General features: G+C 40.5%; 1 protein-coding gene across 1 annotated transcript in view; it reads right to left on the bottom strand.

The window, feature by feature from the left end:
* The window catches only part of VDR (vitamin D receptor), a 161,138-nt gene that overhangs the window by 28,202 nt on the left and 106,130 nt on the right, over positions 1-26,806 (bottom strand). Inside the window, exons 3-5 of the mRNA XM_075591684.1 lie at positions 23,484-23,614; positions 20,741-20,925; positions 14,704-14,809 (exon numbers count right to left, since the gene is read on the bottom strand). Of these exons, the coding sequence (XP_075447799.1) occupies positions 14,704-14,809; positions 20,741-20,925; positions 23,484-23,614 (422 nt within the window). The remainder of the gene's footprint in view (positions 1-14,703; positions 14,810-20,740; positions 20,926-23,483; positions 23,615-26,806) is intronic.

Here is a 26,806-nt window from a genome sequence, read left to right as displayed (position 1 = left end):
CACTGGTTAATGGGTGCAGGAAACTAGTCACACACACACACCTAACGAGGGCTAATTGTAATTTTGGGGGGCGGGACTAGGGGCGTGGCTATGGGCGGGGCTAGGTGGCGAGTAGATTTTTTGGTTCGGCGAGTGGATTTTTGGGTGATTTGTCAAGCACTGTCTATATATATATATATATATATTTAGGCACTGTACCATGTATACGTTTCATTGGATGTAGCACTGAACTCTGTCTGTGTTTCATGTTCTGTCTCTGGTTTTAAATATATATTGCCATGCTCAGTAGCCCTACCCTGTGACACTAATACGCTTATATATATATGTTGTGGTTATTTTGGGGGTTCAATATGAGCTTGTAGGTGTCCTGTATGTTTTACAATCCTTGGCTGATTGGAGGGTGGCTCTTCCTCCCTAGTTTGAAGCTCACCCCCTCCCACTTTCAAATGGTTAAAAGCTCACTCCATTGCATCTCCCACCTCAGAGGAACTTGCTTGCTTGCAGTATGATTGTAACAAATCTAATACAGCATGCTTTTCCTGTTAATGTACAGGTTAATAAGAGCTTCAATCAGACTTAGAACTATGCAACTAATTTTGACAGATTTATTATAAATCATTCTTCCTGGTAATGCAGAGGTTATTAAGAATTTATATTAGTGTTAGGTACCCTTGAGATGTGGTCTGCCGTGTAGGGGCTCAAGGGCTTACAACACTTTGGCCAAAGAGTTAAACTAAAAGACCATTTTATTTAAAAGATATATATATATGTATATATATATATATATATATATATATATATATATATTAAGGCACTGTACCCTGTATAAGTTTCATTGGATGTAGCACTGAGCTCTGTCTGTGTTTCATGTTCTGTCTCTGGTTTTAAATGAGTTAAAAAGGCAACAAGAAACCTACACCGTATTGCATATAGCAAAATATATATATACAAAAACTGATACTGGGTGCACACAACCAAACAAAAAACCATACCCACAAAATGAGTATAATATACTTAGCAGAAATCCGGTGCTAGCAGATAGACAGGGAACACCAACCGGTCTGTTAGATATACAGAAAAACAAGGTCCGCAGCACACTCAAAATAGAAAAATAGTTATTTAATCTTAGAAAATCATCAGGCAATCACAAAAACTCCAAAGCGACGTACTTTTCAGACCACAAGGTCTTTTCCCAAGCTCTGAGCTCTTCCCTGTGTTTGGTGTTGCACTTTCCCCCACCAATCAGGGGCTGGGTCATATTGCAAACACCTACCGATGCAGCTGCCTGTTTTAGACCACTTGCCTCTGAAAATCTGTGACCATCTCACAGTAACTCATGAGATTGTCCACAGAAGGCTGTAATGGCCCATCGGATTAACACAGCAGGGGTCCCTGGGTTTGAATGGGACTCGCATCCCAGTAGGATTCACACAGTGTGTCCCATTCAAATGCAGGGACCCCTGCTGTGTTAATCCGATGGGCCATTAGTCTTGACTGCAGAAATCTCCCGTGACACCCATATGCAGCTCACGTGCTCACGGGTGTGCCGTATGTGACAAGGGAGAACACATTACTATCACCAGTTCTAAAGATCGTATTGCCAGGGTAACCCCCAAAAGAGGATCAATGCGCAGTTTGATTTTTTTGGGTTACCTTAGTAAACCCTTGCATGCTATGTGTGGTAGGAGGGCGATACTTCAATTGTCACCCAATGAAATTATCAAATATTCGGATCATGTGGGTAACCTCAAACATTAAGAGGGGGAGTCACTATTTTCATCCGAGGGTTGTGTGTGCGGTTTGCTTTAAACGTTTGTAAACATGCACTATTCTTCAAAATATCAGTTATTTGTTTTTTGGGGGGGCGATCACAATGACAAGGGCTGAAAAACCTAATTTTGTTCTTACAAATATACAAGTACAATTGATGAGGGCAACGTATTTGGCAATCTAGGGTATTTTATCTGTAAACATGTGTTTGAATAAAATCGTTTGTTGCATATACATTTGCCTTTTCATTTTGGTTAAATTGGTCAATTTCCTAAGATCCCGCAGACACTTATTTATTTGCACAAACATGGGGTTACCTTTGATTGACATTGGTAGTGCCCTCTCTCATTTAGGATATTATCATATTTGTAAGAATACAACTCTGCCTTCGAGGGGGAGGGTGCCAAAGTGCACACTACTCTGGCGGGAAAGGATCTAACACATATTTAATTGCATCTTTCACAGAATGGTGCCATTTATATACACAGCCTTTTGTATGACAGTTCACAGTGACCCATCACTGGATACCTCTGATTGTCTACTTTCAGAAAATATAGCTTGTGTTTGGGTACATAATTGTTTAGTTATTGTAATTGAATGAGAAAATAGCAGTACGTCAAACTCTGTGTAATGCTACTTTGGGACCCACCACCATTTTCTCATATAAAAACATCAACTAACAAAAAAAGGAAATGTATTGAATGTTATATTTTCTTGGAGTAGACAAAAGTAGACAGTTATTTGGGGCATAAAATGGCCCATTCAGAGAACTTGTGAAGGGCTATGTTACATACTGTACGGCTTTGCAAAGAATAAAAAAAAATTGAATATATTTTGCATATTAAGTGAGATTTCTGCAGTCACATGACCCAATATCCATTTGGCACCATCACCAAATGGTTTACTAGGCTATGTCAGAAAACTGAGACGCAGATCATGGTTTGACATTGTTATTGCCAACATTTTTTAAATTCCCATGGTAGAGAAGGGGTTAAAGGAGTTAAAAAAAATACATTTCCAGGATGGGTACGGATTTACACGAAAAGTCTATGACTCATACCATGGGAGGAAAAATTGGCTCTAGGAAGATAGCTTGCAACATCACCAAGACAAATAACCTTTTCAGGAGTGGCCTGAAATGTAGGATTATAAAATGTGCTCCTAACCCATCCATCAATTAGAGGCAATAATTACAATGGAAAAAAGTCAAGCTGATTTCCATACTCCAAAACAGTACTTGTCAATGGGGTAGAGCAAGTATATATTGAGTTTTACTAGGGTGATACACCTATGCTAATGATAGCTCAAGGAGTAATAGACAAACAAAACTGAGATGTGATACCAGCTCAACCTTGAATTCACAGTGGAAGTTAGGGTCGATGCACTAGGGAAAACATAATTGATGCAAAGAAAAACCTTGTAAAAGAGGTGTCTCCTATAGTGGGGAGATAGGCAGGAATGTCCCAGATTACGTGCACTCAGTTGCCCAAACTACTCGGGCATATTGGTCAATAATAGGCTGAGTTAATATATCAGGAATGAGGATGTATAGGGTAATGGGTTTCTCTAGGGCTGGGAACCAGACTGACCCCAGTGAGTAGAGAATAGATCAATAATCTCAGTATATACGTACTCCGTCTATGATCAAATCACAGAAAAAAGAAGTCTATATAAGACGGCTAATGGGCATCTATGATGATATAAACACATTTTAAGTCAATATATGACTAATGTGAAAAGGACGTGGCCATGGGGTAGGGTGGTCGTAGAAATGACCCTATACATGGTGCCCACAGTGCCAGGATAGGGGTTGGTGCAACTTATCACTGAAAACCACTAAAGGCATAGTGTCTTGTAAACCCCACCTAATAGTGGTCTGGTAGTGTATCTTGACACAAAATAGTGGTCTGCTCACCTAATTACACTGGTGGCTGTATACAGAGGAACACAATAAGCTACTGCTCGTGAGGCACCAGGTAGAGAGGATAGTGCCTATTGATGGTACGCACACTGCAATATATTTACTGCTCAAAATGTTAAGTGAAAGAGGGGTGCAAAGTAGCGTGTAGTTACAAATGCTGCTCGGTATGAGCTCCTCTACATTTGTGGTACCTTATAGCAGGCCACCTCCATATAGGGGGAGATCAAGTAATGATAAACCTCAGGTAAGTGTCAGAGAACAACCAGTTTAATCAAAATACTTGCCCTACATACATAACCCTATGGTAAAGGTAAGGTAGGGGCAGGGGCGAGGGAGAGGTAGAGCTAACAACTTAGGCTGAATTGTCCCTAGGTACGGTCCTGACACCGTGGAGTACCTGATGCTAAAGATACTTGAAAATGGGGAGTCAGGAGTACTGTAGTGTGGCCTCTGTGTATCAGTGCCGGCTCCCAGTGTCTGCGATCAAAAGAGTGCGTGTCGCACAATGCATGACATCACGTGACGCTTACCCTGACGTACGTTTTGCCTGTCGCTTTTTCAAAGGGTAAGTTCCCACCCCTCTGTGCTCTGTGTTACTTGTAGTCACATCCTCTAATTGGCAAGCAGTCTGATATGCGAGTCCGTCAAATTAACTTCGCTGTGCTGGTGGAAACATCGCCACTCAATTATGCTGAATACTAATCCAACTTATTTTCAGAGGATGGCAAATGGAAGACAAATAAGAATAAACTAGGACCTAGACAATCCCCAATCAACATTGGCAGTCAACCACTCAATAAGAAAAAGGTCCTATTCAGAAGAGGTAAGAGAGGTGGGGGAAAGTCCACCAAAGCAAAGATCGAAACAGAGCCAAAGGTATTAACAGATAATGGTATCTTTAACCTATCTTCCCTGAAAATTAACAAATACCTGTTTGATGTTCTCAAAAAGGGACCCTCCTCTTCCACCACCAATTGTCCAAATTATTTGATCTTTATATTGATCTCTAAAAATACATCAGAAAATTGTCTATACACAGAGACATTGATGGTACTACTAACTATCCAAATATAATGGGAAGTAGAGTACCGTTTGGTGACGATTACATTGATGATTCACTGGATGAAGAAGTCTTTACGGACCTGGAGGATCTTCTTAAAGAAAGCGAAGAAAACCCTATTTACTAATGTCACTTTTAAACATGGCGGTTTTAAACCCAAATCTGTGTTCTTTCCTCATTTTGCAAAATGACAATATGTACTGTAGATCTCTTTGGGAACTGGTTTAACATTACCTTCTAAAATTGTGTAAGAAAGCACGACCTCTCTGAATTTAGATCATAGAGAGAAACAAACCCTAAAAGCCCTTAGATCAGGGGTAAGCAACCTGTGGCTCTTCCAAAACCTACATGCAGCTCTCCTCCATCCGCAGGTTGACGCTCCCCAGCAGCTGCCTCTCTCCCTCAAGGTGCTGCCGGTGGCTGGGGGGGGGGGGGGGGGGGCTGCCAGCGCTGGTCGACCCTCTTGTTGCCTGCCGTGCATGTCCCCAGCTCCTGTCTGCCACCTACACTGTACCACACCGGGGCTCTCTGTGACGACGGTATGAGAGGCCCGGTGTGGGACAGTGCAGGAGTTAATGTTAATGCTTATATAGTATATATCTATTACTGTGTGTACGGTATATATGTGTGTGTTTGTGGTGGTCTAATATGCATGCATGTGTTGCGACTCGCAATATTTTGAACAATTTTTTAAATAAAATTGCTCTTCTTCATTGAAAGGTTGAAGACCTCTGCCTTAAATCCAACACAGATATAGTGTTCCGAGAAGCGGATAAGGGCGGAGGACTCATTTATACAATCTAGAAGAGACTACAGATGTGAAACTGAATTGATATTGTCCAAGCTTCATATTGTAAACTTAAGGCAGATACCACTAAGGATTTCGAATCATCAATTAAAGAACTACTAAATGAGGCTAAGGATAAAGGAACCTTAAATAGTTTGATTTCCTATGGATATCTAAACCCACAGTACCCATTTTCTACCATATACCCACAATTCATAAATCAGTAATCAACCCACTTGGTTGTCCTATAATTTCTGATATCAATTCACTAACTACTAATTTATCACAATATTTAGATTTTTATTTACAACCGATGGTTTTAACCCTTCCATCACACTTGCAGGATACAACCTCAGTATTACAACTGCTGCAGGAGTTTGCATGGGATGGTAACTATAGACTGGTTACACTTGATTTACAAGCATTGTATACTAGTTTTCCCTATGAGATAGGTTGTAAAACGATTTCAACATTTGTTGGAGATAAATAACAAATAGACTTTATTCTGAGATCTATTCAGTTTATTTGAAGTCACAATTATTTAATGTTTGAATAAGATTATTATTTATAGATCATGGGTACTGCAATGGGTACTCACTTTGCCCCCTCATTCGCAAACTTGTATATGGGGTGGTGGGTGTCCCTATGTGTGGATAACCTATCTCCTCCACAACTTAAAATGTAGAGGAGATACATTGACGATATACTGATTATCTGGGATGGAGATGAGTGGTCCCTTCTGGATTTTGTAAGTACACTTAATGATAATAACTTTAATTTGAAAATCAGTGGTGAGAACAACTAAACCAAAAGCCACTTTCTAGATTTAGAGAACCATGTGGAAAACAATATACTTTGCACTAAAACTAATGTCCATTCATATTTACATCCTTCAAGCAGCCATGATAAAAGATGGATTGATAATATTCCCTACAGTCAATTCCATGGGCTCAAAAGGAATTGTACAAATGAAAGCCGGTTTGACAAGCATGCATTGTTTCTCAGTGACAGATTTGAACAAAAGGGATATGCTAAGTGTCTCATCGATTTATCCTTGAACAAAGCTCAAAAATAAATAAAGAGAGTATCATTGTTGCAATACTAAAAACATGCAACAAAACAAAAAAATACTTCCTACCATATAAAAGGACAAAACCTGTTAATACCAATGCTGCGAAAGCATTATCTTTAGGTGAAAAGAAGTCTGAAAATAATATCAGAGGCTAAACTTCCCAGTTTTTATTACTAAATGTAATTGGGCATATACATTTATTAAAAGCTCATTATGTAAACATTGCAATGTTCTCGTATGGGTCCTATTTTAGGCCCAACATTATGCAAGAAATCAGATATTGTTTTAAAAAAAAAACCTGAATTTTAAAGTTATACTTGCTCCCAGTCAAGTAAAACTATGTGAAGATCAACCTAAGGAGCTAAGAACACAACTTGGACTGAGGCCAGGTCCCCGCTGGCTACTGCAGCGCCTGCTGGGACAAGAGCTGCCCCACAATGGGGCTGGGCCCGCTGCGAGGGGGGCCGCCACGCTGCGCCAACAGAAACCCCTTCTCAAGAAAATTGAGAGCAGGACTCGTGACGAGCGCAAGGCCACGCCCCCCGGTAGTTCAGCCAATGATGGCGAACCTGCCGGGTGATGTCATGGCCACGCCCCCATCACGCCCCCCTGTCTTTCCCCCTGCAGCTCTCTGCAGACCGGGGAATTAGGCTGCACACGCCACCAGCCTCGCAGGCACTGGGGCTGTTAATGACTGGTAATTTTAAAAGCAGTAAATGCAAAGTGTGCTAACACGTTACATAAAAAAATATGTGACTTCCCATGTTACAAAGAAGCAATATGCAGCTATATCAATTGGTTTAACACATTTGTTGTATATTTAATACAATGTGAATGTGGTTTGCATTATATTGGGAAATCTAAAGTAATCCAAAAATTATGTATTCTAGAACATCTAAGGAATATTAAGAACATTCATACATTTGTTGAGAAGGATCAACCTCTGACACACTTGCTTAACCATTTTAAGTCCGTCAATAACTGCATTCCCTACAAACGTTCATTTATGGGCATTGAAACCATTCCTATTTCAAAAAGTCTGGGTGATAGGCACCTAAGCTTAATTAGAAGGGAACAATATTGGATCTATACCTTTCAGTCTAGATAGCCAGATGGTTTCAATGATTATATTGAGTTGACTTCATTTTTGATATAGAGCTTCAATATATTTCATATAACGTATGGTTAAGTTACACCTTTTAGTGATTTAAAAAAAGTTTTAATTTCTTAATTCATGTATTTTATTAACTACTAGCTTTTGTGCCCGGCTTCGCCCGGGGAATGTAATAGTGAATTACCACGCAGTAGGCAGAGAATAAATCTATGCAATACTGCTTATAATGAGTATTGAAAGCAGAATTTAAATCACATTAAATCGAACGAGGTGAGCACAAAGAACCAAATATAAAGTGACCAATTGGCCAGTGAAAATTAACTGGGCTAGTGGAAGAATGAATATAGGAAACCTTAATTTAAGCCATTAGGACATAGGGTATATAACTCATACATTCAACAGCACTCTCGTTGCAGGAGAATCCTGTTCAAATCACCCTTTCTAGGGCCTGTAGTAAAATGGTAAATTCAGCAGAATCTAAGCCCTCTAAGATTACCCTGGAGGGTGTCATTCATGTGATGTGCTAAGTGGGTCTCAAGGTGATTTCTGACAGACCCCATGTGTTCGAGGATACAGCACCTGAATTCACGGCGGGTCTTCCCCACATATATCATGCCGAATTCGCAAGATGCCAAGTAAATTATACCTGTGCAATTGATGAAATTACCAAAGTTAAATTGCTTGGTGTGGTTACAGTTAGAAAATATTTTAGCAGGGAAAATATAGGGGCAGGCCTTACAGGCACCACACTTGAAAGAACCGCGTGGTCTTTTAGGAAGCCAAGTCTCCGTGATGATGTTCGATGACTGTGGACCACTCAATGTTTCATGTTTGGTGCCTGTTTGCTAACCAGAGTGGGTGTCTCATTCTAAACCTGTCTAAGGTCTTCATCCTCAAGGAGAAGGCGTCAGTGATTTTTAAGAATATGGTTAATTCGGTTCCATCTGTTATTGAACGTTCCAATAAATCAGATGACTTTGGGTTCTGTATAGATAGGCTGTATAGGGCCTAAGAGATTGCGGCTTTTGGAGGACTTAGCCCTCTTGTATGAGCCTTCAGACATGTTTGACTTTATCCCCTTAGCTCAAGAGTAACACTGGAGATCATTTGAGGTATAGGGGCATATATACAGTATATGTTGTGTGTTGTGTCATGTGACCCTCCTCTGCGACGCCGTGCATGAGAGCTGGCAGCTGCAGAGAGGAGAGCACGTGGACACAGCCCTATCAAGTGAGGAGAGAGCTGACAGCAAAGAGGAGAGAGATCTAGATGCCGGTAAATCCTCACGCGCCGAAATTTTAAGCGATCCCGGTTATAACGCGGTCTCATTTTGTGGCCCCCAAGGACCGCGTTATAACGGGGTTCAGCTGTAAATATTACACATGGTGAGAGAAAGAGAAAAGGAGGTAGGAACTAACAGGACTTTAATATGGTGAGGTCCTTAACAATCCATCCTGGGCATCTATAAGCTTTATAACAAGAGTGCTACATATAAGTAAAATTGTCATGGAGAATGTAATGTAAAAGTGCTTGAAACGTGCTGTATATCCGCACCACCAATATATTTTTTTGAACATACTGTACAAATATGGGCAGCTTTAAGGGTTTTATTTGTACAGCCAATTGTCCCCAAAAGATAATTATACATGTGTAAAAAGCACATTAAACATTTTTTTAAGCCTACGGTTAAAGCAACAATCCAACTGCACCCTCCAAAGCCTACACGAGTTTAACTAATATAATGCTAATATTGTGCCCCCTTAGCATTGTCTGCTTTTTAAAAATATTTTTTGGTGTCCTAAAAATCATGGTTTTCTTAATCTCTAGAGCCACTTACCATATAACTTGAGATTGCATTGAGCTCTGTACCTTCACATCTCATTTGGCTGTTTGTAGCTTATGCCCTCCCTTCCTCCATTCATTGAAGTTGTATTAAAAGGGGTCCCTCTTTCAAAACTTATCCAGACAAACAGTTCAGAACCAATTTTTATTACATTTTTAAGACCTTCTCTTCAGTGGCCAGAGGGTGCACACTAGAATCATTTCCCACAGTAACAATGGTAAGAAATATATCATGATATAGCTATACTTATCCTGACACACATCTGTTGAATAGGAAGCATACAACACTAAACAAACAATGAAAATAGAAGACAACATCAATAACTTTAAAGCAGCAATCCTCCCAAATTTCAATACCGATTTTTTTTTCTTTTTAACATAATTCCAACAAAGGGTCCTTCGGAGCTAAACCCACTATTTTTACTTCTGAGGCTCCCGGTTCTTAGTAGAAAAGTATTTTTGTTTGGCCTGAGGGAGGGCAAAGGTGAAGTAGGAAAGGAGAATTTTGTAGAAAAGGAAGTCGGTCGAGAGTGCGAGATTTCTTCTACAGGTGATCAGAAGAACCAATGCAGGAGCGTAGGAAGCATGTAGGTATGTTAAGCTGAAGGTCAGAGTGACAATTGCGCCAGAGAATAAAGGACGGCATGCTGGTTACGGGAAAAGGAAAGGATAGAATTGTAGAGTGCGATTGATTGTAGGAGTGTAGGTAGAGCATGTGAGGAGTGGAGGCAGGAATAGTGCGAAGGAAAAAGAAAGACAGCAATCTTTTTATATTTGGCTCGAAATACCTTTGTTTGACCGCACCCAATTCTTAAAAGATTTCTGTTTAATCTCTCGACTCTTGGCCCTAGTCCTACAGAGACCTGCATGCTTCTTGCATTCTGCCTCGGGATGTCTTACCAGTTTCTACTTCTCTCTCATGTTTGCAATCATTCCCCTACATCTGGAACTCCATTCTCCATAGTATTCGAACACTTTTCCGATTGTTTGAAGCTACCTATTTCATTATTATTCCACTTACGTCCTTGGAGCCAGAGGGCCCAGTCATTCCTTGCAAACCATTGTGGTTGAAATCACTCTTTACTTCAACAGAACACAACAACTGAAAATGGAGCAGAATGGCCCTGTAAAACAGCTAGCCCTTGGTGTTGGTGAAACACACAGCTTTTCTTAGGCCGCGCTTATAGTTCTGGCGATGCGACATCGCGTCAAAACAAATGTATTGAATCAGTCGCCTGCGCCTATAGTAGGAGCGATGTAACATAGCGGCGGCTTGGTCGTGATCAGTGGAAGTCAATAAAAATTGATTTTTCAACGACCGCAGCATGACATCAGCGACCACGTGAGCGAATCAGCCAATGAGGGCGAACCGCTCACGGCCATGCCCCCGCCATGCCCCCCGGTCGCCGTCTCTTGTCTCTAACACTATAAGCAAAAATCGCTGCTACAACGACGACGGGTGACGTCACGCCATGCCGTCGCCATAGCTAAGACTATAAGCGTAGGCCTCAATCTACTATATGGCTGATAGCACGTACCTGTACTTTAGTAAACATACTGAAAATTGTACAGAATCAGATAATTTCTAAAATTCAAAACTACAGTGTTTTATATAACTACATTACACATTTTTCATTAGGCATTCAACCAAGTGAAATTACATCTTAAATCAGGTGTTTACCGTGGTTGATTTGGGCAACAGAATATATTGTAGGTTTCCAAGAGGAAATGTCACTGCTAGGTACCTAATCCTCAAAACCTTTATGGCTGTTTCAAAATATGGCGTGAATGAAGCGTGAATTTTAGATTATATTCATAAAATGATTATCTAAGTATTATAAAAGCGCTGACACTTTGTATACTATAACAACAGAAAGACTTGATATACAAAGAAGATACGGCAAATAAATGATTAAGTATGTATATTAGCAACATACGTACAAATCTTCGCATTACATTTACCTGTATATAGACTACTTTAAACATGTCATTGTTTTATGGTCACTTGAAAGTATATTTACACATAGTCAAGATTAAAAAAAATATAATTACTTTCTTGAATTAGCTCTTGTAATTTCAAATATATATATTTTTTGTACACGCATAAACACACAATCAGAAAAAGGGCACTCACAAAGCAAAACATGAAATAAGGGTAAAGGGAGTGTGCATATCGTCCAAAAAGTGAGATTTATCAGCTCAACTTTTCAGTCCCCACTGGACACTGGAGCGCTCTTGAGAAAGGTTCCAGTGGGGACCGAAACGTTGCGCTAATAAATCACAACTATTTTGAACACTCAACAGGTAGGCCCCACAATAAAATATTAAGCCACTTCCTGCACTCGACAACTTGGCAGCACCCTCCCCAAACCTCCTGCCTGAACACCTGCTCATTAACTCGAGGCCCAGGTATACACATCTGGCGTGCGCCTGAGGATTGCTGGTGCTGTGCTTGCCTATGGCCACTTGTGTCGTCCAATATTTGTTGATTTTTTTTGCCCATTTTGATTTCCTGAATGGGAGCAGAAACACTGGCAATTATGAATGTAACTATTTGGGGAACAGAGGGGACTCGCGTTGCTGCTTTAGCTCCTTCAATGTCTTCCAGAATAAATTGCACCCTTATTCACTCATTATTTTTCTTTCATTACATGGAGTAACAATTCGATATAATTACCCATGAATGTGTAAACGTTTTAGTCTTGCTGTTCTTGTAAATATAATGTAGGTAAAAGAAATGAGATCTATGTATCTCCCGGGACCTCTTCTCTTTTCTCTGTACACACTCTCTCTAGGTGACCTAAAAACATCTTTTGGGTTTAAATATTACCTCTATGCTGACGACACACAAATATACTTTTCAACACCCGACCTTACACCTGCTGTACAAACCAAAGTTTCTGAATGTCTCTCTGCTATATCATCCTGGATGGCCCTCCACCACCTTAAACGCAACATGGCTAAAACAGAGCTCCTCATACTTCCTCCCAAACTTGGCCCTACTACCTCCTTCCACATTACTGTTGGAACTACGATCATTCACCCAGTAGCCCAAGCACGCTGCCTAGGGGTCACACTCGCCCCTCACATTCAAAACATTTCTAAAACTTGTCGCTTTTTCCTCCGCAATATAACAAAGATACGCCCTTTCCTCTGTTGCTCGACTGCTTTTTAGCAGGCCCTCATTCTTGATTACTGAAGATTATCAATCTTCCCGTCTTGATTACTGTATCCTCCTGCTGTCCGGCCTTCCTGCCTCTCACCTGTCTCCCCTACAATCTATCCTAAATGCTGCTGCCAGAATCACTCTACTCTTTCCTAGATCGGTCTCAGCATCTCCCCTCATGAAATCCCTCTCCTGGCTTCCGATCAAATCCTGCATCTCACACTCCATTCTTCTCCTCACTTTTAAAGCTTTACACTCTTCTGCCCCTCCTTACATCTCAGCCCTAATTTCTCGTTATGCACCATCCACACTCTTGCGTTCTTCTCAAGAATGTCTTCTTTCTACCCCCTTTTTATCTAAAGCCCTCTCCCGCCTTAAACCTTTTTCACTGACTGCCCCACACCTCTGGAATGCCCTTCCCCTCAGTACTCGACTAGCACCCTCTCTATCCATCTTTAAGAACCACCTTAAGACACACTTGCTTAAAGAAGCATATGAATAGCACTGTGAATATTCTGAACACATGATACATAAGCTTGGCCCCCTGCAGACGCACTTACCAGAACTCCCTCCTACTGTCTCTGTACGTTCTCCCTACCTACCAATTAGACTGTAAGCTCCTCGGGGCAGGGACTCCTCTTCCTTAATGTTACTTTTATGTCTAAAGCACTTATTCCCATGATCTGTTATTTATATTATCTGTTATTTATTTGATTACCACATGTATTACTACTGTGAAGCACTATGTACATTAATGGCGCTATATAAATAAAGACATACAATGTATTAAAAGAGTGCCGATTTATACAGTACAGTGCCCCAATAAAACACAAAACTCTTTTTAATACTTACAGTATGTTAAGTTTAAATCTCACCCTACACTATGACAAATCCTCCCAGCCATTGGACCAAGTTTACTAAAGAACATGAAGAGTTAATTATAATAAAAGAGAGCATAACAGTTAAGTTGTGGTCAAACAAAAGTATTTGAACCTAATTATGAAAAGACTGGCGCTTCTCTGCAATTTGATGAAAGCTTTCGGGCTCTTATGGGATTTGTAGAGTCCAATCCGCGGATTCAGGAATCCGTTGGCGGATCCGTAACATTTTGATGAATCTGCGTGGATTAAAACCGACCAAATCCGTTTGCCATTTTACAATGGGAAACGGATTTGGGCAGATCCACCCATCTCCAACTAGAACACTCTGCTTTTTGTTCATTTACCTAGCACATATTTAAACTTTGTTAACATTAGCATGTATAGCATGCCAAGTGCATTCTGCCCCAAGTGCATGCCAAGTGCATTCTGCCCCACTCTGTATAAAACATTGCCATTTCTGATAAGAGACGAATACTTGATCCATTGAATGCATTTTATTAAGTGGCCTTGATGTGCTGCGCTGGCTGCAATGGTAATCGTTTCCGCAGCAGTTTGCTTTTATTATTTGTACAAACTTCTGAAACCTTCACCCAAATGTGCTCGGTGATTTTCTGTTACAATGCACTGTTACGCTTGCATAATATACATCAGCTTTTTTAATATTCCAAAATTAACATTTGAAATATTTCTCTTCATTTTTCATTCTTTTTTTTTATTAAAAACATTATATTTATTTTGTAATGAAAGAAAATGCCTTTTGACCATTGCGTTCTTATCTAGGCGAGTCCTTTCGCTTTCTTATGGAGAATGTATTTCTGCCATTGGCTGTTACTTTACACTGGAGCTTTCCTGTTCCTTGTAGGATCGCCATGATTTTCTTCCTCTTTGCCTACATTTCTCTGCCATTTCTCAGACAAAAGTTCATACGTACTGTACTGCCAAATGTGCATCATCTAATATTCTAGTACCATTATATCACAACTCCTGGTTCCCTGCATTTGTTTTATAAGCATAAATGTAGACTTCATTCAATTCTTTGAGTCGTAAAAGAATGAAAAAAACAAAGTAAAGTGAGTATTGTAATCATTACCTGGAGATGGATTAAAGGCATCGGAGTCTTCTGAAGAATAGCTTTCTGTCTGAAGTGATGAAGATTTTGTACTGCTTCTTCTGGAAGGATTCTCTCTAACAGGAGGCTACAAAGGGGAAAACAATTACATATAGCCAGTGTTATAAATAATATCCCACATTCTTGGACCAATTACAAAGCCTTCAGTCACGTACTGTGTTCATAAGTGATAATTATGCCAAGCTATAATTAACGGACTCCCTTGTAACTCAGTCGTCAAGAAGTAAAGTTTCAATTTCCATTGCGATGTAATGATTAGGGATGAAGTTAAAACATTTGCAGGCTAAGCTACTGTACAAACCAAAAGACCCACTAATAATGTATCTGTCGTTTGTTTTTTTCAAATGGTGGTTCAGGTTCTCCATCCAAGTAAGATGTAATGAAGTTAGTTCTACAGCTTTCACTCATTTTATGGGGCAATGCTGCATTACATATGTACAAGATTACAGACATTTAAACTCTTTCAAGTCACAAAAACATATGTATCATACCTTCCAATTGTACTTCTTGCACACAGACTTTGAAGTTATTAAAATGCTGAAAGCGCAAGGCATACCCAAAAGCATTATTCTATGCTTCGTTTTGCCAATGTAATTGGCTTCCTTAAACAAAAACTCATTTGCACCTTAGACAATAAATGTAATAGATCTAGTCCAACTAATGTTTCTGATTTCAAAGCTGATTTGGGGAAATCACAAAAACAAAAATCTCCTAAACGATATAATAAAACAAGAAATCCCAGACATAATGTGAAGAGGGAAAATCGGATCCCTTTAAGATTTAGATATTACATTTTTAGTATCCCAAAAACCAATAGTAATGTTAAAGATTAGATTAGAAAAAAACGTATTTTAAAGTCCAAAAACACCAAACTGAAAAGAACGAGTTGGAACCTCATAGATCCAGATCACCAGACCTTTGTGCTCAAAGAGGGACAAAAGGAAGACGTGTCTAAGAAGAGGATCTAGAGGTATAGGATACTACTCCAACCAAAAAGATTGCAGCTTAAAATGTACCATTCATTTGAAATTACTTAGACCAGGGGTGCGCAAGCTTCTGGTGCTGTGAACCCCTGCCTGCTCCCACCCAGGGCTCCCACCCACCTCACTTACCTTAGTTCCAGCGTTAAATGACGCAGCGGGATCATGTGACATCACGTCACGTGACCTCGCGGCTTCATTTGATGCCGCATTGCCATGGCGATGAGTGTCAGATGACACCGCCGGGTCATTTGACACCGTGTTGCCCGAAGCGGCTGAATCATGGTAAGCGAGTTACAGAAGCCTCGTGCTGTCCCCCGGCATTTCATTTAAATGTCTTGGGGAAGAGAGCGGGGCCTCTGCAACTGCTGCGCCCACCCAAAAAAATCTCGCACCCCCACATGCGGCCCAAGCAACCGCTCATGTGGCCCAGAGCTTGTTTGGTCAGGAGGGAGAGTGATAATGGGAAAGAGGCTGTTTGGACGGGAGGCGGAGAGGGCAGGGCTTTGACTGCTCATTCAGGAGGGTGGAGGTTGTTTGGGGCAGAGAGAGAGGGGGGATGGAGGGAAAATGGAAAGGGAATGAAGGGTAAAAAGAGAAGAGATGAAGGGGAAAAAGATGGAGTGGAGGGGATGGGGAAGAGTAACGAGAGAGAGGGAATAGGGAGGGGAGAGGGGATGGGGAAGGAGAGAGGGAGTTGAGGGGGAGGAGAAAGAGAGAGGGGATAAGGAGGAGGAAAGAGAGAGGATGAGGGGGAGTAAAGAAAGAGGATGAGGGGGAGGAAAGAGTGAGGGGATGATGAAGAGGAAAGGGGATGGGGAGGGGAGAGAGGGGGTGGGGGTAGAGAAAGAGAGAGGGGAAAAAAGATAGGGATAGGGAGAGAGAGAGAAAGAGAGAGAGAAAGAGGTGATGTGGGAGAAAGAGAGGGGATGGAGGTGACAAAGAGAGGAGATGGGGCAGCGGGGAGAGGGGTGGGGGAGAATGAGAGGATATAGTAAAAGCGTAGGTTATAGTTACTATTTATTTTTTTCCTCTCGCCCCTTTGATCATGCGGCCAAGTATTACAGTCGAATTTAAGACTTGGCCCCCAATCAATTCTCACTTTGACCGGCCTGACTTAGACTGAAGTGTGTCTTTAATTAGTCTTCTTTAGACGTAACCAATGAGTATCTAGATGTTTTTAAAAGAGTATATTTTTCTATATCATTTTGATATTTACATTGACCAACAAATTATTATTAAGTAATTAACATTTTTGAACATGAAATGAACATCAAAGACATTTTGTTCCATCTACTGTATATTTACTATTGCAAATAACATTGAAACCACTGAACTTTTTGATACATCTGTAGAAATATAAGCAGTTAAATGTCTAGTTACTCTTCTGGATGAAAGTAAAGGTGCAGCCCTTCCTCCATTCTGGTTTTAAATTTAAATCAATTTATTATCCCCGTTATTTTAAGGGTTGCTTTGTTGGGTCCTTTTCTAAACTTGTAGAATAAGATTTTTTTTAAACCACATTTTTCCTTTTTTTTGTTGTTTTCCGGATCTCACTTCTTAAGAAAAACAAGCTATTAAAGATTGAACCCTTTATGTGCCCAAGGCCATAGCTACTACGTCATGGTGTCTGGTACTCCGGGGGCCACCATGACATAGTAGCGCCATCATAATCTACGCGCTTGGTTTTGTAGGCGATCTAAAAGTGAGAGGTACGGAAGAGGACTCCTCCTCTACTGTTCCGTCACCAGACACTCCTATTAAATACTGCACCGACACACTTTATTCGAGCAAATACCCGGTATGTACCTGGCAGATACCTGGAATGCGCCGCTCCTCACCTCTGACAAGCCCCGTTGCATTTGCCTTCCCAGCCTGGGTTCATGCCTGGCTGATGGGCGGCTGATCTGTTAAATGATAATGATTAGGATTTAATAGGCTGCAATGCTTCGCGTGTCTACCAGATGGCATAAATTCATGAATTGTAATGCAGTATATATATATCTAGTGTGCAGTATTGCAGCCAACGGGAATAAAATGCTTCAATCCCTGCCGGAAAATAACTCAATGCACTCGGGCAGAAAACAGTCACAAACCTCAATACACCCGGGTATACCCGAATTCGTGGGACTAGCCGAGCTCGAATAAAGTGTGTCGCCAGTGTATGCAAGGTCGTCGACAGGGGGCACAAACAGAACTACTGTCCCAGGCCCAGTGAATCAGAGTCCCATTATTGGACTACTGGACTACAGGATACCCCCAAGGGCAGGTAACAGGCAATAGCCCCTATATTACTACCTTTGACCCTTTGAGTGGGGATGCTTATATTTTGAGAGGGGTTGTGCATTCTGACCATATGTGCGGTAGTCTGGCAGACTGACCGCTAGGTCTGTATTTGCCCCCCTTATATGCATATGTATGATTCTTCTGACCTCATGGATGAGCTATAGTGTTCCTATTTTACTGTTATATTCTCAAAATTATGATGATACATCAACAGTGCACACACTTATATTGAGCACCATTCAATATACAATCCTATACCGGTGAATCAGAGGGCCTGGGCACCCTGCCGGCGACCATAACATGTGCAAAACATGCCTAGGTGCCTGTCAGAGGGGGAGATTTAAACAAAGTACCGGGGCCTGTGACTCGGGAATCAGGGGGTTGCTACAATACTATGTGATTAAAATAAAATTTAAAAAAGCTTAATTACCTTAGCGGCTAGATAGTTATTTTGCCCATTACTGTACTGTACTGTATGTTAGGGGGGGAGGGGTTGTTGGGGCTAGAGGGGGTATCCATTCATAGCTTTTGGGGTTATCTTTGCTCCCATTGAGGGCATAGGTAACCACACTGGCTAGTATTGTGTTTTAAGGTTTATTGGGGTAGCGGGGATGGGTGAAGGTGGTATTTGCCCGCAGTGGGTGTTTATGCCTATCAGGTGGGTAGCAGGAGGGGTTAACCCCTTCATTACCTTAGCGGTTGTAACATCAAAGGTAATGAAGGGGTTAACTCCTCCCACAACCCTCCTGCGAGGCCTAAACACCCACGACGGGCCAAATACCACCTTCACCCACCCTTGCTACCCCTAATAAATCGGGCACTGGTATTTAACCCCTTCATTAACTTAGCGGTTAGCTGGTAAGGTAATTAAACTGCCTGTAGATGTATTTTTATTGCATTGGATTGAAGCCGAGGGTCTCCGGAGATGGTATTAATGAATATGAGCTCCGGAGACTCTCGGCTTCAATCTGATGCTGTAAAAAATCCTTTTTTTAATTTCTAAGTCCTACCATAAATCCCATTCCGCCACCCCAAGAGATGAAATTTGCGAGTAGCTCGGTAGGTGAGAGCCTCTACGTTCTCATCAGAGCTGCTAGAATAGGGTGATTTTCTAAAAAAATGCGAGTTGGAGCTCTTTTTGAGATCCCGCTTGGTGTGTTTGAGTAGGAGCGAGACCTCTTGGGGAGAAGCACTTCACGAACAAGTTTGGCAGGTCATCGGAGCTTTCTGGATAGCAACCTTGCCAAATCGTTTGGGAAGTGCTCAAAAAGCTTGATGAGTAAGTTATCGAAGCTACTAGAATAAGCCCCATAGTCTTGATTAATACATTTTCCTACAAATACACTCATACCTTCCACTCTTCTCTTGGTAGTAGGTCTGAACCATTGGGAGAGAATCAATGCTGTACACAAACAGATACATTTATGAAGAAATATAATATAGAAATGAACATATGTGGGCTAGTGAGAGAAATTTGTACCGAAGCGCTAGTATGTGACTCTTTAGGTAATTCTTATAAATTAAAATGCCCCAGAAGAAAGTAAGTGGTAATTTTGGGTCATGTGGAAGCTAATGGTAATTTTGGGTCATGTGGAAGCTAATAGTAATTTTGGGTCATGTGGAAACTAATGTAGCACCTTTGTGTTGATACACTATTAGAAAGCTTTTGGGGGTCACTATAGTTTTGTTTTTACCTCAAAATATTGCTAACCACTTTTCAATGGTTCCTGATATTCTGACAGACTATTTCCCAACTGAAAGAGAAGGTACTACATAGGTACTAACACAGGTTGCCGTCTATCCTATTATCATACACTGTAAGCCTCCGTGTCTGGGATTTTAGGCATGCTTCCAGATGAAGGGCTATAACAAGTGACTACTTAAAGCAGCAATGCCCCCAACTCATTTTGTACTCAGCTCCCCGTAAATATTAATGTTTCAGTATTCTTGCTCCCTTTTGGGAAATCATAACAGCCATCAGGTCAGCCTCACTCTTGCAGACCAACAGGAAGTCGTTGGGGGCCTGAAATTGTGGCTTCCTATTTGATGACCCAGGCAACGTTCTTAATTTTTTTTTTTTTTTTTTTTTTTTTTTTTTACAGTTTACTGGTACATTAAAAGGTAACTTTCTTAATAATCAGGGGCAGGGCTTTCCCTGAAGATGAGAATAGCATCGTTCAACTCCAGAGGACTTCCTGGTTCCAATTAAAAACATAAACAAAACCAAAACGTGGCAGGGATAACTGCTTTAAGTTAAAACATGTTATAAGATTTATTAGCTATGTTTTTTTTAAAGCCAATAATTTGTTCTACAATGCACTATACACATAGAAAAGAAGTGCACGTGAACCCTTCCATAATGTGTTCTGACTCCGGGGGAACTAATATATATTTCTCACTTTTGTTATTTATACATGGCTACATACTTTATAATATAATACATTTTAACTTGTTTCATTTAATATTTCCCTTTAACAACTGAAATATACGGTAGTTAAAAAGAGCAACGGTGGGTCAAAAATGTAATTCTTGCCATAACGGAAACATTGGAAATGGTTCCCCTGATAAAATTGCAGGAGACCATTGGTTCTACAAAGCACAGGCAGCCATGAAGGCGATCACAAAATACACTCATAGCAAAAGCACGTTAAAACTGTTAAGTATCAGGTTAAGATGAGTAAAATGGCAAAAAATAAAATAAAAAAACATAATGCAGATAAGTCGACGATTACCCTGAACTGGTTAAAATCCGAGTAGGTTGAATCAAAGGTTTTCCGATGAGCATCCAAGAGAATATCAATAATCTTCTGCAGTTCGTCAGCTATTTTGGGTCTCTGAGACTCTTTGAGTGCTTCCTCCTCTTTGCGCTTCAGTATCATCTCTTTCTTCCTTTGAACCTCTTCGTCTGTCAAGATAACTGCATATATGAAAAAGAACAATGTCACTTGAAACACTGCTTCTCAACTGACTCCATTAAAGAAGTACTTCAAGCAGCAGCCCCCAGCATCCTATCTTTGTATAAACAGAGCAGACGGAACTGCTCTTTCACACTGGTATAGTAGAATATTTATAGTAAGTTTGTTTTGGGTGAATATCTTAATTGGCTTCTTTAAACACAAACATATTTCTTTGTGGCCATGCCCACAAAGAAATATGTATTCCCATACACAAGGATGTTTCCTTTAGCAAAACAACAGACTTTTAGTACACACATACCAGCCAAGGCAGGATGAGAGAAGGCAAGAACGGGAAAAGTTTGGTTTCTTTTCAATTTTTTTTTTTAAAGTTTCCAATCTATACTGGAGAAACAAAATTGAGAAAGAACTAAAATACTAATTAATAGGAACTGTAAACTATGAATTTTCAAGGGTGGGGGGAAGGGGAGAGGGGGTAACGGGGGAGGAAGCGTTGGAGGAGGGAGAAGTTTGGTAACAGGACTGCAATCAAAGCAGGAAGGAAAGCAGATTTGATTGGCAAGCGTCTTCACAGGAATGTTTTATTTTAATATATCTTGTTGTAATGGTATAGTTACAAAAATTTGCAATATAGGTATATTGTTGCCAACATTCTCATGAGATAATTTTTGAACTGGTAGATTTTATAACATAAAATGTTGTATTCTAATACATTATTTCACTTCTGTACTGTATGTAGGTGTTAAAAACGTATGTGTTTTCATTATTTAAAATATGTCAATTTATTGGTAGAGAACTGCTTAAAAATGTTTACTGGTGTCTGTACTGTATATGGATAGACTTACTTGACATATTTCCAATTCTGTGATAGAATTTTATGTTAATTGTTTCTTATTGTCCTTAAACTACTGTATAAAAGGAGTTAAAAAAAAAGCTCCACAAGAAATCCATTTAAACAAGGGTAAGTACGTGTACCACTTTCTGAACCAGTACCAGCCCCCAACTGATTTAACTAATATATAACTAATTCTGTGATACACCGTTGTATAAGTCATTGCCTCATCTAATGTGGAATTAATAAGCATAATAAGCCTTCATAAGCCTAACACATTGTAGCATATTTACCCAACATCTGGAGTTCTTACATTTCATGTTTAAAAAAAAAAACCAAGCAAAAGTAGAATAGGTTTCTTGTAAAAGGAAAATATCAGCTATTAGAATATTTATTTCCCATAACCGCTGACAATTTCCTTGGAGCCCCATTTCCATGGAACACAGATTGCAAACTACTGTGATATTCTTGCCAGATTTACCGTAAGTGTGCCCAGCCAAGTTACGTATGGAACCCTAGGAAGAATATTATGTTCACTGCAAAGAGTGGTGATGTAAATAGAAAAGATGCTTCCTCAATTAAACCAATGTCAAAAGTGGGAGGTGTTGCAAAGTTAATTTCAATGTTCGGTTACAGAGATTAAAAGAGGTTTATTTGTGAATGAGTTTAAAATAGGTAGCCTACATTTAGATTAATATGTAACCAAAGCAGATCTCCGTGACTATTACAGTCTAAACGTGACTATTTGGCAAACATAAATAGTCACCACTACCTATTAGGTCCACAGTCTGTCTATTTTTAGTTAAACTGGATTAGAATTCTTTAATAAAGAAATGATTTTATAGGGGACTTTAGTCTTTAACTCCTGTAAAGTTTAAAGAGGCATTCCTGCCTAGGGTGAACATGAATGAAAGACAGTGAAATGTTTTATAGGTTAAATGTAGCCGATTTACACCTTTTATTTAAATTAAAATTACAGGCATGATTATTCTTTTTTTTAAATTTCCATTTCTATGGTAAATAAATCCTTTGGAGGTTGTCAGTAATATTTTTCTACGTTTTTTTGGTTTGTATTCCTCAAAGCCCCATGTAAATTGTTAGCTTTGCCCTGTGTTTTGTTTCAAAGCATCACTAGTCAACCAGATACAATACACATAAGTACAGGGTAGCTGCCGAAGGTAATTGAATCTTTGCAAGAAAGCTAATCACTGATATGTTTACTTTGTTCTTTGACCCACTATGTTGAACTGCGTCTTTTAAGACAACATTCCCCCCTTGAAGCCTATACTGAATGAGTTTAAATCCTATAATTGTTAGTGTCCTGCTTTTAAAAAAATGCTTTTCCAATGTATATATAATTTTTTTTGCCGGTGTTTGACACTGAAAAAAACCCGACTAATATGGCCCGAGGTTACTAATAGAAAGCTGCAAAGTCCTCTCACAATTATCATCTTAATTTGCAGGTTTCTATTGACCGTTGAAGAAGGTTAACCCCAGCACCCATATTGTGGTATCTCTCTGCATCTCAGGAGGGCAACTGCTCCGAGGTCAAGGCACCATGGACCATCTCAGTGGACCTGCTCATGGACCTGCTTCAGGCAGTATAAACACCATGATATTCCCCCTATCCGGGCCCTGGCACCCATAGTCATCACATTTGATGGAAACCAAGATGTGGATTAGAATATACGAAGGTTTCCCTTCTCTTTGCATGCAACTTTTACTTACACTCTTTCATCATTCCAATATCAATGCAGCGCTTCAGACGACAAGATTGGCAGTGTCGTCTGTTATCTTTGGTTATCCTGCATTCACCATTAAATGGGCATGTGAAAACAGCCTTTCTTTTCATGCTTCTCCTACACAGAAAAGTAGGTGAGATGTGAAATAAGAAAGATTCGAATAATAACACGGGTGAAACGAAATATTAGTCAACTGATCAATTCTTTTCTACAGTACGTTTATTCCATTGCTGCATCCACTTATTTAATAATTAACGGATATCAAACCATAAAAATAAATCATTTAAACAGGACAAGGTTTGGAATGTTGAGTTCAACTTTAAATATAATAAATGTTTGGAAATGAAAAGTTATGAATCCCCATTGACTAACATATCACCCATATAACAGGATTTCAGTTCTTGAATCCTCTGATAGAGGATATCTCTTCACTTACTGTAAAAATAGGAAGAAAATTAATTATTTATAGTTGATGTCATCTGTTTGCTGTAAGTACTCTATGTGTTTTGACAATATGTGCCAATAGTATGGATCGGGAACCAATAACAATTTACAGTCATCATAGTTTGGGTCGATAAATACGTTCCCCGAATATTTTTTTAAAATTATTTTTCAGTATTCTTTTATATGCTGTACAATTTGAAAGAAAGCGACGTAAGGGGGTGGGCGCGAGGTGAGGGGGTGGGTTGGAGCGAGGTGAGGGGTTGGGGGGGGGGGGAGAGAGAGAGGTGAGGGGCTGGAAGGAGAGAGAGAGGTGAGGGGGGAGAAGAGAGAGGTGAGCGGGGGGAGAAGAGAGGTGAAGGGGGGAGATAGAGAGAGGGGGGATATAGAGGTGGAGGAGGGGAGGAGAGAGAGGTGAGGGGGGAGAGAGAGAGAGGTGAGGGGGAGAGAGAGGTGAAGGGGGAGAGAGAGAGGTGAAGGGGTAGAGAGAGGTGAAGGGGGAGAGAGAGTTGAGGGGGGAGAGAGAGAGGTGAGGGGTGGGAAAGAGAGGGATGAGGGTAAGAGTATGGGGGGAGTGGTGGGGGAGAGGTGGGTGAAGGGGAGATTGGCAATAGAAGTGGGGGGACAGCGATTTTAACTACAAACTAAATTAAAAACAAATACAAATTACCTTAGCACAAGATGTACAAGCTGTGGAAGAAATATTACTTTGTTGCCAGCTTCTGACAGCACTAGCAGCTGTGAGAGAGCCGCATATGCTGCCGTGCTGTGTGAGAGGTGAGGAACGGAGATGCAGCTGGAGCTTGTACCAGGAGAGGTATTTACTCTTCGCAGTTTTAAATTTGGCAGTTTTTTTTATTTCAAATTCTCAGCGCGCTCCCCCTGTATCTCTGACAGGTGAATTGGCAAGTTACTGAATGAATAATGCCCGGAATTCTAACCGATCAGAGAGCAGGAATTTCAATAATGTTTGGAATGTTACAGCTTTAGCCTATAATTAAGTAATAATGCCCGAAGAACAGGGCATTACTGGCCAATAATGCCCTGGCTGGAAGAGTTGAAGGCCCGAGGCAAAGCCAATCCCCTGCCCTGTCTCAGAGCTGTTCTAACAAAAGGAAATGCTGATTGGCTGGAAGTAAACACTTTGCAGGGTGCCAAAAATTCCGGGCATTACTGAATGAATAATTCTTGGAATTTTAACCAATCAGAGAGCAGGGATTTCAATAATGCCCGGAATTTTACAGCTTTAGCCTATAATAATTCATAACACACACTTTATTTCAGCAAACTTTATTCATATTATAAACAATTCAACATTCATTGTAACAGCCCTGAATATGTCCAAATAGCAAAAAAATGCAATATAACAAGATACCACATAAAAACAATGACTAAAAACACTCTTGTACAAGTCACTGTTAATATAACCACAATAAATAAAGTTGCTAGTTACAAAAAAAGAGTTTTTAATAGTTAGACCAATGTGATTAGCAATTTCTCAGCCTTGTAGTACAATTATTAGGTCTGTGCAGGTCACACAATCGCATATTAATACTTTTCTTGCACTTTAATCAATGGGTAGTCTTAACTCAACCCCAGTCCTCAAATCCCCCACCAGGTCAGGTTTTCAGGATATCCAGCATCAACACAGGTGGCTCAATCTCTGATTTAGTTAAACTACACATTGATTAAAGTGCAAGAAAAGTATTAATATTTGATTGTGTGACCTGCACAGACCTAATAATTGTACTACGAGGCTGAGACATTGCTAATCACATTCTAATATCTAGCCAAAGTGTATTCCTCAAAAAATAACATTAACTGCTACCTTGATCATACGTAGCAACAAAGCAGTTTGCTTGTTTTTGTTGTTGCAAAGAGCAGCAAATGGCATCATCAACATTTCAGGTGAACTTTACAGCATAGTCTTTATACAGCACAATCAATATGAAACACTTTGCTAGCCTATGTCTAGACAACCGTAGATGATAAAATGATTCTGCCTTTACCCAGAAAGAAACCTCATCACAAAAAAGCATAATTAATAGAAACATGCATCGCGCCACGGTGTGCTGAATTTTTAATGAAGTTATGGGGGCTTGGTTTTCTTAATAAGATTGGAGACCAATCTAGAGTAGAGATAATGGTATCATTTAATACAGCGGTGCGCAAACTGTGGGGCGCGACCCCCAGGGGGGGCGCGACACTGCCGACGGGGGGCGCGGGGTTTACAGAGGCCCCGCGCGCTTCCCGAAGGCACTTAAATTAAGTGCCGGGGGAGCTGCAGGGCCTCTGTAAACCTAACTTACCGTGGCTCCGGCGGCTTCCTCCCTGCGGCGCCATGGCAACGCGGCATCAAAATGACGCTGCGAGGTCATGTGACGTCACGTTGCTATGGCAACGTGACGTCATTACGCCGGAGCGCGGGTAAGTTGGGGTTGGGGGGGGCGCGGTATCGAGGGGATAGCCGTCAGGGGGGCGCAGGGAAAAAAGTTTGCGCCCCCCTGATTTAATACATCTCTTTTAATTCCCCCAGACAGTGAAAGTAACAAATGACACTATCGTTTGCTAGATCTGTCTCAAGTCTAATGAAGAAAATCAAGCCCCTTAACTTCATTAAAAACCAGGACAAAATACAGATGCAGCCACCAGTATTAGATCACTTGCCTTGGAAAATCTGGGGCAATCTCGCAGTAAATGCCTCAACATTTCTGTGAGATTCCTAATGGCCCATCGGATTAACACAGTGGGGAGTCACTGTAGTCCCATTCAAACTGTAGGGACTGCAGGGACCCCTGCTGTGTTAATCCGCTGGGCCATTAGGAATCTCACAGATAAGTAGTCTCTCCAACACGACTCAACAGACTC

Source organism: Ascaphus truei, chromosome 3, assembly GCF_040206685.1.
Source record: "Ascaphus truei isolate aAscTru1 chromosome 3, aAscTru1.hap1, whole genome shotgun sequence".
Lineage (NCBI taxonomy): Eukaryota > Metazoa > Chordata > Amphibia > Anura > Ascaphidae > Ascaphus > Ascaphus truei.
This window is presented reverse-complemented; position numbering and strand designations above follow the sequence as displayed.